The sequence below is a fragment of the Magallana gigas genome, chromosome 6 (assembly GCF_963853765.1).
Source record: "Magallana gigas chromosome 6, xbMagGiga1.1, whole genome shotgun sequence".
Classification (NCBI taxonomy): domain Eukaryota; kingdom Metazoa; phylum Mollusca; class Bivalvia; order Ostreida; family Ostreidae; genus Magallana; species Magallana gigas.
Window position 1 is genome coordinate 12879147 of NC_088858.1, and position 12221 is coordinate 12891367.

Below are 12221 nucleotides of genomic sequence, written 5' to 3' on the forward strand. Positions count from 1 at the left end.
CTCTAAATTTATCGCGGGAAATATAGCGCGAGTGCACTGTGACGTCATCCATGACTTTGTTCGTCTTTGTTTACGTTTCTCGACTCAATACAGAGGTATGGAAGCATGTAACAAATCTTTTGAGTCTCGCCAAAGCATATGCGGTACTCAAAACGTGTCTTCAAACTTTAAGTCACTGTAAATTACGAGTTAAAAGTCGGCCATTTTTGGCATAGCACCACGGGTGAAAACATTAGAGAGCATTATGGGACGTAGACAAAAAATTTTGTTTGATGAACTGTAGGTTTAGCTCGTTCTTTTTCCCGCGCACACTGGTTCTTAGAGCTCGCTTCGCTCGCCGGCGCTACGCGCCGGCGAGCTGCGCTCGCTATTATAAATTATAGTTTTATATGTAGGCTATTCAGTCTACATTTCGACGTTAAAGCCTCGCTAAAAAGTGGAGCGAAGCAGGAACGATAACTCTGGGTAGAGATTGCCTCTCCTAAATTTACGTGATTGTAATGGTAATACACATAAGATATGATATATAATTGAATTTGAGTTTTTACTACAAACATGGTTCCTCAGACAGATAGACAGACAGTGAAAAAACCCACGTAATATATTTGATATCGTTCGTGAATAACTATTTCAGACTCAATGGAAAAGTTCATGCTTACAGGAAACAGTTTTCGTACGAAATAATATCTTCGATTGACTATCGCGCCTCAAGAAACAAAAGATTTCCACTGGCGCGAACGGTGATAAACAAAAAGAAATGTTTGAGAAAAAAGGGGGTAATCATCCCGACGACCTTTTGTCAAAACCTTCACAGACACACAAAGCATGTGAAAGACAATCGGGCAACTTTTCAGACTGCTCACATAGGTTTCTACTGAAGGATAAAACTTTCAGCAGGCAATATGCACATTTATATGCAGAAAGATTGTGGGAAGTACGTCCGAAAGTAGAGGCTTCTGCAAGAAAAAAATGGGGTATAAATAGAATATGTTTTGTTTCATATTTAATTTGTAATATTTTGTTTTAGTGGTTAATAGATTTACACCTTTTTAGAACAAGATGTAAACACATGACCTGCTGAATTTTTTTTATTACACTCTGGCCTATATTTAATAATATCACAAATCAAATTGCTGAGTGTTCAAAACTAGTTGGTACTTGCTTGTTAATATATAGCTTCATGTCAAACAGTGCCTTATACGGTTCATACGATGAGACTGACACATACATCGGTATACAGGTCCAGTACAATCTCCAGATTTAGCTATATAGCTTGAATAAGCTAAATAGCTTTATTAAGCTATTTCAGAATAGCTTCATTTAGCTATTTTGTCATACATTTTTCTTAAATGTGTAATTTTTTCAGTATGTATAAAAAATCGCGCTTTAGTGCAGTGATAATTTTCAACTTTGAACTGTTATATAAACAATGCATGTAAAGATTACTCAAAAGTTTGCGTCTCCTTAAAGAGACTTTGCACTAAAAGTTTTGGGGCAACTGATTCATGAACACACAGTTACTTCTTGAATGAAATATAAAGGAGGTCAGTTATGGTAAACAAGATAATTGATTGGTAATAATTTATCACAATGAGAAGAAATCATACTTATCCACGCCTCATTGCACACAAAGTGGTGAACAGTTACCCAAACAATGGAAATGTATTTTTTGCTTAAAAGTGTTTAAATCTGCAGTGTTAAAACTATCTTGCATTTGGGTCAAGTTTATAATGGTCAGTGGCGCAAATATGAGTAGCAAGTTAATTGCGATTTTTCGTCCATTTCTTACAATTAATATTTTCTTCAAAAACTGCATATAAATAGCTTTATTAAGCTATTTTGAATAGCTTTATAAAGCAATATAGCTTTTTCAAGCTATATAGCTAAATCTGGAGATTGTACTGGACCTGGTACATATACCTTTAGGTACTTGTGACAGTAGTTTTTTTGTCCCCCGCCGCAACGCGGTGCGGGGACATAGAAATGCCGGGCGTCCGTCCGTGCGTCCGTGTGTCCGTGCGTCCGTGTGTCCGTGCGTCTGTGCGTCCGTGTGTCCGTGCGTCCGTGTGTCCGTCCGTCACACTTTTTTGTAAGCGCTCTCATGCCTACAAATTTTGACGGATTTTCATTAAATTTATACCAAATGTATATACCACTATTACCTTGGTCAAGTTCGAAAATCAGCATTGGTCGATACTACTTGTTGGAGTTATGGTACTTTGACCGCAATAATGACTCTGTTTTATCCAAAAATTGACCTTGTAAGCGCTCTCATGCCTACAAATTTTGACGGATTTTCACTAAATTTATACCAATTGTATATACCACTATTACCTTGGACGAGTTCGAAAATCAGCATTGGTCGATACTTTTTGTTGGAGTTATGAGACTTTGACTGCAATTATGACTCTGTTTTATCCATAAATTGACCTTGTAAGCGCTCTCATGCCTACAAATTTTGACAGATTTTCATTAAATTTATACCAAATGTTTATATCGCTATTACCTTGGTCAAGTTCGAAAATCAGCATTGGTCGATACTTTTTGTTGGAGTTATGGTACTTTGACCGCAATAATGACTCCGTTTTATCCAAAAATTGACCTTGTAAGCGCTCTCATGCTTACAAATTTTGACAGATTTTCATTAAATTTATACCAAATGTTTATACCACTAATACTTTGGTCAAGTTCGAAAATCAGCATTGGTCGATGGACTCGATACTAGTATACTGCTTGACCGGCGGGGGACTCAGGAATTCTATTCTTGTTTACTAGGTTTTCATTTATTAATGCACATGACGGTTGTGTGTGCTGTGTATATCACTGTAATTATACCCTGTCCCAAGTTTCTGCTTCCAACACTTTTTGTTTGATATTTCGAAAACCATAAATACCTTTGTGCCCAATAGGGCTGGGACGATACTGTACTTAGCCGATTAGGTACATATCACAATAAATGAGATGCGATACGATACATATCACTATACATTGCAACTTAATGAAAACATGAATAAGGGCTTAAATTTTATTGAATCTGTCAACGTATTACCGCATGTCCAAAGTGATTTCATTATATGAATATATATATCATTTCAAAATGAGCATTGCACAATTTACAAATTACTTTAGTCTTGTATTCACTACTTTTTCATAAAGAAGTAATCCAAAAGTTTTCCACACTCCAGAATTAGATTCATAACAGTTTTGACAACTTTAAGAGGTTTTCCGCTATCTTTGTACTTTCATGATAGGCGCGCGGACTAAAAATAGCCAATATATATAGCTTGGATATTTTTGGAAATTAAAAAAAAGTTTGCTAAGGTATTGTTGTATTATTGGTAAATGTATAGATCCAAATATCGTCAAAATAAATACCGCGATGCACAGGTGCATCAGTGGATTGTCCCATTCCTAGTGCCCAACTACATTTATCCATTAGAATAAAAAAAAAGTTCAAATTTTCTGTTTTGAAACGCCCCCGCCGCTGCAGGTTCCAACACACAACCAAAAATAAAAAGTCTACGTTAAGTTCAAAAATAAAAAGTCTACGGGTATATTGCATGGCAAACAACATGAAAACAACATGAAAAGTTCCAGAATGATAACGTTGAAAAATTGAGAGAATTGTTCTGAGTACCGTACGGTGCTTCCAATTGGAGAAAAGGTGTTAAAATTCCTCATTATAAATCTCCGTAAGAAATTTGTTTTTGTTCATTTTAATTTCTCGGTGTATAAAAAAATGAAATGTCAATGAAGAAATTTTGGATTATTCCCCTTGTATCAACTGTAACCTGGGACATACTATAGTAATGCACTGTTTGCATGATGGTCATGTATATTTTCATCACCGAAGATCAACAATGAATTTATATCAAATTAGACTTAATGTTCTATCGTTAAAAAAACAGATGCCCTCCTGTGCTATGATTATTATAAATTATGATTGCAGGAGCAGAAAGAGAAATTCAGTCTTAACTCATGACATTGGGGGGGGGGGGGGGGGGCATAAATTTTTCTGGATCCATGCATGTATAAATTTTTCTGGATCATGCATGTATGAAGTCAATGAATAACGTCTTAGTATTCCAAAGACACCAAATAAAATTACTTTATGTGATAATATTGCAAAAATTTGGTTAAAAAAAAGTTTGTTATTTAAATCTTTTATCATCTTATACACATATATATTTCATTATTGTATTTAATTTTATAGGTAAGGATATTGTTATAAGGAAACTACATGAACTCAAAAGTGATGAGACCTGTGTTGTAATTGGGACATTGTTCAAACACATGGAGCTGAAACCAAGCATATTACAGGAGATTAGTGAAGAAGTAAGATCTGCTTGATGCTTAGTTAGGCCTAAAAATAAAAGTTGTGTGTTTAGGGTAACCCGACCTAACCTACAAAAATGCCCCGATCCTACCATTTTTAGATGTCTGTTTTTATCTGATTGTGAATTTTATATATTTTTAATTCAAAAATCCATTTTTAAATATGACACAAACAAACATTCTTAGGATTCATGCAGAAGAAATATGATAAAATAAAAAATAATCCCTACCTACCTAATCTAATCTAATTTTTTCATCAGTGTTACCCTAAACACACAATTTTTTTTATTGGCCTTAGTCAAAAGCTGTCTATATAACAAGTGCTGATGGTATTTGACAGTTTTATTGATTGTTTTGATGTGCATCTCGTTGTATTTTCATTTATTCAACCTCTCAGAATGAGGATATAAATATCATCTAATTCTTGTTCAATTTCTTTTAATTTGTTGAATGTTTCTTTGACTAATAAATTTACTTGTATTTTTTCATTATGCATAAATGCATAAAATGTAATTCAATATATTTTAAATGTTGCCAGTATGAGTATAATTTAATTTAAGTAAAATTTCATTTTGATACATGTACAGTATTAATACTCCTGCCAACTGGATGCAGGATTTGGTGTTTGAATTTTTTGAATTTATTCTAAATAGATCTGTTAAGAGCTATAGCCACATCTGATTAAGATTTGAATCTCTTATCATAGAATGATGACAATCATATATGTGTGTGAAGAGACTGTAATGGGTTATCATGTTTATTTGTAGCATAATTTGATGCCACAGCCAGTTAGAACAAAATATGTAGATGAATCGGACAAACTTTATTTAGAAGACGAACTACAAAGAATCATTCTGATGGGGGATCTCGATGTCCAAACCTCTGTTACAGGTATAATTCCTATGATATACAATAAATGGAGTTTTGATGCAGCTTATTGCTAAACAAATATTGCACTTTGTTTGGTAGTTATTTCCAGTACATTATATTGAATGTTTATAGTTTACATTTTACACTGTTAATGGTTGTACATGTAATGTATAGTAAGGAGAGCACATGGCCCAATGGTCAGGTGTTAGGTCAGTAACCGAAAAGGTCGCTGGTTTAAACACCATTGTGGTCACTTGAAGTTGTATGTTGTGCACCAATATACAAGGCAGTTTATCTACATTGTCTCAGTCCACCCAGCTGAAATAAAGTTTTGGTTTACACTGGAAGTTATGCGTTGGACTGGTGTCCCATTTAGGAGGAGTCAATGTCTCTCGTCTGCTTAGCACCACAAAGAAGGATCTAACTTTTAACTTAAAATGTTATATCATTAACAGGTGTTATAATAGCAGTATATGGTAAAGAACCAGAGGACGACCAAGGGAAGTTCCACGTGGAGAAGTACTGTTTTCAAATGTTAAGTGACCAGGTCCCAAGGCCAGTTATACAGAAAGACAAGTCAGTTTTCCATTTATTCTTTAAGTATTAACGTTGTCTAGGATTCGTTTAGGTTTCTTAACTCCAAAAACTTCAAGCAAGTTAATATGTATATTTATATAGTTTAGATACAATGTAAGTAGCAAGTGAAAGTTCATGTACATATTAAATAATGAATCACTGCTATAAGTTTGGATGGGAATCAAAGAAATGTTATTGAAATGTATTCCCCAAGTGCTTAAAAAATAACAAATTTGAAAGATAATAAGAATATAAGATTACCAGTTCATTTAGAAATCTTTTGGGTTATTTTAACTGAAAAAAGAATTATCTTCTTTTTTCCCGTTTTTAGATATTTGGTCCTAATATCGGGACTAGAAATAGGCAGCAATGAAGAGCAGATCTTTAGCCTTCAGCTGTTCGTTGACATGGTGGCAGGGATGCTAGGTAATAGTGAGGAACAGAGTCACTGCGCAGAGATATGTAGGGTCATTGTTGCAGGGAATTCGTTAAGCTCCAGTACACAAGACAAGGACAGCTTACAGAAGGTAAAAACATGAAAACAAATCATTAATCAATATTTGTATTTTTCTATTTCAAATTTCTTTGTATAGGTTTTCAAGGTCATTTGATTTTGCAAATTAAGATAAACAGAGATGTGAAAATACATTTTTATAAACTCACATCTTTAAATAGAAAAGGGCTTTTTTAAGATGCAAGACATTTTACAAGGACAGAAGAAATATTTTTTTCTCATGCCTGTACAATTTCAACTTTTTTTTATACTAGGCAAAATATCTGAGCAAGAAAACAGCAGCAGGGAGTGTGGATGCTGTAAAAACTCTGGATGATGTCTTCACACAGCTAGCAGTAAGAATATTCTTTGTTTTCAAAGATATTTCAATGATGTCATTCTCTTTAAATTTATGAAAAATATCACTTAATTTTTATTTACCATATTGTTTTTATAAAATGATGACAATATCGAGGATATGACCACATACCATGTAAAATTCAAGCAACATAGGTCTATGTATGTAACAAGATTAACTAAGTTTATGAAATTGATTAAGTTATTCCATTTACCTGTGTAAATTTTAAAGCATATTACTTACTAATGTGAATGTGTGTGCATGTATGAATGGGTGGTGAAAGAAAAAAAAAATTCATTGTAAAACCTGTATATATCTTAAAAGTGTTTATGAAAATACAATGAATAAATGTTAATTAAAAAAAACAAACTAAGTTTATGAAGATGGTAATTGATTTTGTATAGATAACAGTAGGCTGAATATCATGCAAGATTGTACTGTATTATAATGAACAGTTCAATACACATCTTTCCATTTACTTTGTATCCAGAGTTCTGTGGATGTGGATTTGATGCCAGGGGAATATGATCCAGCCAATTACACCCTGCCTCAGCAGCCACTCCATAAATGTATGTTCCCAGAGGCGTCTCGCTACCCAACTTTCCACACGGTGACTAATCCGTACGACTTCAAAGTAGAAGGTGTCAGGTAGGACAACTGGTTTTTGTAGAGAATACTTGGAATTTGACATTTTTGTTAGGAAAAAGTTAAAGCAAGTCTTGATTAGTGATTAGTGAATATGTTATTGTTTGAAAGCTATTGTCCTATACTGTGGAATCATTCATCTTTATGAAATGCATTCAAAATTACAAAAGATTTAATTATTGTCCATTGGGCATATAGCACAGAAATTATTTCTAAGTTTATACTTGTAACAGTATATGATTGTATAAAAAATTGCACAGAAATAATGGTGTGATAAACTTGTCTGCACATCAAAAATAGACCACTGATACATTTATTAATAGCTTTGTTGATATTTTACATTTCAAAAAATGTGCACATTGTATTAGTATCTCTCAGTGTTACAAAATAGCTCAAACTTACTTATTGCTGCTTTAGTCCTGCTAAATATCCAAGTAAAATTTCGTTTTTTGAAAATCTAGGTTTCTGGGCACCTCTGGTCAAGCGGTTCAGGACATTGTCAAGTACAGCACCAATGAGGAGCCACTGGATATTCTGGAGAAGACCCTTGAGTGGGGCCACCTTGCTCCAACTGCCCCCGATACTCTTGGTGCGGGAATTATCTTGTAGTGCTTTGCCCAAATGTTTGTGCAAATTCTACATCATCAAGAATTGCTATTAACTTTCTATGAAAATTGATGATGTTAATGGTTGTTGTAAATCACAGTTTGTAGCTATTTTCCTCAACATCTAATAAATAAGTTTTTCATTTATTTTTTCAAATGAAGAAATATTTTCCCATGGAAGGAAATGTCCATGTATTTGTTATGCATGTATAAAGCTTGTAATTGGAAACTTTATTTTATGGAATAACACATGTAATACAAGTATACCAGTAATCATTTCATTTTGATTTCATTGTAGCAAAGTCATTCTTATAATAAGCAGAGAAGATATTTTATTTTGTTCCTTTTTTAGGCTATAACATGTGGGTTGTTTTCTTTTGCAGGATGTTATCCATTTTATAAGGAGGACCCTTTCATCATCAATGACTGTCCACATGTTCTTTTTGCAGGAAATATGACCAAGTTTGATTCAAAAGTTTTCAAGGGTAAGAAACCAAATAGTCAAATGTCAGTAGTCTGTGCTTTTGTATCTTACCATAACAAACTACATGTATGTGATATAATTAGTAAGTACAATTTCTATTGATTAAAAAAAAAACAGTGTATAATATCACTAGTTAGTGTTTTTCCTATTTTATGAAAAGAATTTTTGACTGACAGGTATTAAATTTAATACTTGTGGATTATTTCGACATCAGTACAATAGCAATATTTCAGTATGCAATACATGTTCTACAATGAATTAAGCAATTTTCATAATAATTAACTTTTTTCATGATCATTTTGATATTGCAAAGAATAAAACATGCCTAAATTATGTCAATTATTGTTTGCTATAAAAACCTTTTAAAATTGCAAGAAATTACATAATCAAAGAAGATGGGTGGATAAGGGGTGTAAAATGCCCATACGCGGTGGGACAGACTACTGAAAAATTAAAGTATCAATAAATCTGATGGGTTTTTTTCTAATCATTTAAAACAATATATATTTAATGAATCATTGATTTTTAACCTATAGGTATGTTCAATACTTGGAATATGTTGACCCAAACAGGCGTATACGTATCAAAACCTGCAAATAGTGTCATTTTTTTAGAACTTCAAGGCATTTTCTTTTATAGAGTGGGTCTGTGCTCCATATTTTTCTCATAGTCTAATTAAGGTCTATTGGAAAACAAACCGATTTCAATCAACAAAAACATGGAGAGATGACCCACTATACTCAAAAAATATCATTTTGTATCCTAACAATTGAACGTTTTGAAAAAATAATACAAGTCCGGTAGTTCGTGGCCTTAGTCACACATAATATTTAAAAAGCCAACTTTGTTGTGTCTGAAATGGCTCAGTGGTTAGAGTACCTGGCATAAGCTAACCTTATATATCTAGGGTTTTTATGTTTCAGGTTCGATACCACCAAAATTTCCGACAATATTTTTTTTCTTATTTTTTTGTTAAATATATTATTAAAGACTGACTATAGTTAGAAATTTTGCTTTTGCAAAGTTGTATTATAATATATTTGAATAGATTTAATTGGAGAAAAATAAATTCAAAATTGTATTTCACTACTAAACCGAATGGGCATTTGTGCCATCTTATTCCCCCATCTTCTTTATGTAAAAAAAATTGATCTATTTTGGTGAAATTTGAAACACACCCAAAAAACAACCCTGATATACAGTATATCAACTATTACACTGTAAGAGTACAGAATGAGTACACTGATTTCAGGATGTGGGGGACAGGAGGTTCTACTGGTCAGTGTTCCCAGGTTCTCCCAGACCTCCACCGCTGTCATGGTCAACCTCCGCACACAGGACTGTGTCCCCATGCAGTTTGCAGCACCATCCACAATGGAACCTAACAGATAACTACAGCACACCTATTTATTGTTATCCGAGTAAACTGTTATACCAACATCTACAGAGTTCCTTATTTAGTCAGAGTACACAACTGTTGTTGATGTGTAACTTGCTCATGAAACATTTTATTTAAAAACGTTTATTATTAACCAATTAGTTATCTGGATGAAAAGTAGTACCTGGTAACTATTAGTTGAAGTACAGACTTGCAACTTCAAGTTTGTTTAAATCATAATCCTCAGATTTTATGACTCCATAAAGCTGATCTTATGGTGGTATTGTTGCTCAGGTGAGCAATGTTGTCAATGAGCCTCTTTGTTTTTTAAGGAAAGTTTATTTTTTGTCACATTACTTGTACAGCTTTCTGATATATTATACAGCTGATTTTGTCGAGCAGTAATGGTACATGTACATATTTACGCTGACACAGAGTAGCCGTCCCCTTTACTTTGTATAATGTTTACGTCTCGTCAGAAAAACATGGAGTGTCAGTCTCATGCGTTAACGTTTTGTTTGCTAACAGACTGCAAACAAACTTTATTTGGAGGTACTGCACATCAGTCGATTGACCCCCCTTTAGATGTATTTGGATGGGAGTCCCAGAAGTTTCAAACTCGCTTGTCAAAAATATTGATCACTGGCATTATTGACCGAATGTCTGCATAGGTAATACAATAGCGATGTGTAGAATATTTATCGAAACTATTAAAGGAACATACAATCAATCAATTCTGCCTTTTCCCTATTTGAATGGATAGTAGAATGTTAAAAGTTATAAATATTAATATGATATAACACATTGGTATGTCCAATGCACGATGTTTTATCAATATTGTCAGCATCGCAATGTTGGCCAATATCGAGTTGACATTGTGTTATATCATATTTGCATAATTATTAAATTTGCATTTGCAGCATAGGTTTATATCCTGTATACATTTTCGATATCACAGTGTTGACCAACATCGAGTCGACATTGTGTCCACATCCTGCGTCTTGTTTTTCTGTTTACATCGTCAACATCGCAATGTTGATCGATATCGGGTCGACATCGTAGCTCTTATATCCTGTTGACATCGTCGATATTGCAATGTTGATCGACATCGAGTCGATATATTGTATACATCGTGTGCCTTCTTTTCTGTTTACACCGTCGACATTGCAGTGTTGATCAACAACGTGTAGACTTCGTGTCTACATCATACCTCCTAAAACCTGTTTACACTGTTGACATCACAATATTGACCAACACCGAGTTGACATTGTGTCTACATCGTGTTCTTTCCATCCTGTTTACATCGTCGACATCGCAATGTTGATCGAAATCGAGTCAACATCGTGTCTACATCGTACCTCTGATATCCTGTTTACATCGTCGACATCGTGTCTACATTGTGTGCCTTCTTTCCTGTTTACATAGTCGTTAACATTGTGTCTACATTGTACCTCTTATATCCTGTTTACATCGTCGACATTGTCGATATCGCAATGTTGACCAACATCGAATCGACATCGCAATGTTGATCGACATCGAGTCAACATCATGTCTACATCGTACCTCTTTTATCCTGTTTACATCGTCGACATCGTGTCTACATCGTGTGCCTTCTTTCCTGTTTACATCGTCGACATCGCAATGATGATCGACATCGAGTCTACATCGTATCTCTTATATCCTGTTTACATCATCAACATTGTCAATATCGCAATGATGACCAACATGGTGATATTCTAGATGTCTTACATTGTATATTTCTACTCGCTATGTAGACAATGTAAATTCGATATTGGTTCAACATCGTCGACATTGCGATGTCAACAATGTCGATGATGTAAACAGCAAAGAAATATCGGCAATGTTGAGGATGTAAACTCGATATCGGTTGAACATGGTCATCGTTGCGATGTCGACTATGTAAACGGCAAAGAAATATCGGCAATGTTAATAATGTATGTAAATGTCGGCAATGTAATAATGTATGTAAATTCGATATCGGCTCAACATTGTCGACGTTGCGATGTCGACGATGTTAACGGCAAAGAAATATCGGCAATTTTAACAATGTAAAATCGATATCGTATCAATATTGTATACATCGCGATGTTGACGATATCGAAAAAGAAATATGTATTGGTCATGAATGGCCGATTACGGGTCATATATTGGTGGCTAAGAGGATCAATTAATTTGAACTAAATGTACTTTGCTTCAATGTCCTATAAGTAGAACAAGACTAAAACTAAAGAAATGTTAACAATACTTTATTACGCATATAGAAGAATGTACACCACATAAAATATCACAGCTGCCATCTTGGTGGTTAGTTACTGTAACGGGATGAGCGGAGGCTACTCCAAACAACAACAAGACATCTTAAATTTAACAAAATTTAATAAAAAAAAAATAAGAGAAAGAAAGAAAAGATAGAAATATAAACACTAAACCACACAAACACTCACACACCTTTCACT

At 34.0% G+C, this 12221-nt stretch overlaps 1 protein-coding gene across 1 annotated transcript; it reads left to right on the forward strand.

The window, feature by feature from the left end:
• The first annotated feature begins 696 nt into the window (after positions 1-696).
• Positions 697-10362, forward strand: LOC105320389 (DNA polymerase delta subunit 2). The gene is made up of 10 exons (XM_011418316.4): positions 697-974; positions 4214-4335; positions 5103-5226; positions 5661-5781; positions 6113-6308; positions 6550-6630; positions 7123-7280; positions 7739-7866; positions 8266-8367; positions 9619-10362. Exons 1-10 carry the CDS (start codon positions 758-760, stop codon positions 9756-9758), a joined length of 1389 nt encoding a protein of 462 aa, XP_011416618.3. The 5' UTR covers positions 697-757; the 3' UTR covers positions 9759-10362.
• The last annotated feature ends 1859 nt before the right edge of the window (positions 10363-12221 follow it).

Coding starts and splice junctions, on each gene's coding strand:
- LOC105320389 (XM_011418316.4), top strand. CDS start 758: ATGTTTGAGAAAAAAGGGGGTAATCATCCCGACGACCTTTTGTCAAAA. Junction 975..4,213: donor TTCTGCAAGAAAAAAATGGG/GTATAAATAGAA, acceptor TTAATTTTATAG/GTAAGGATATTGTTATAAGG. Junction 7,281..7,738: donor TTCAAAGTAGAAGGTGTCAG/GTAGGACAACTG, acceptor TTGAAAATCTAG/GTTTCTGGGCACCTCTGGTC.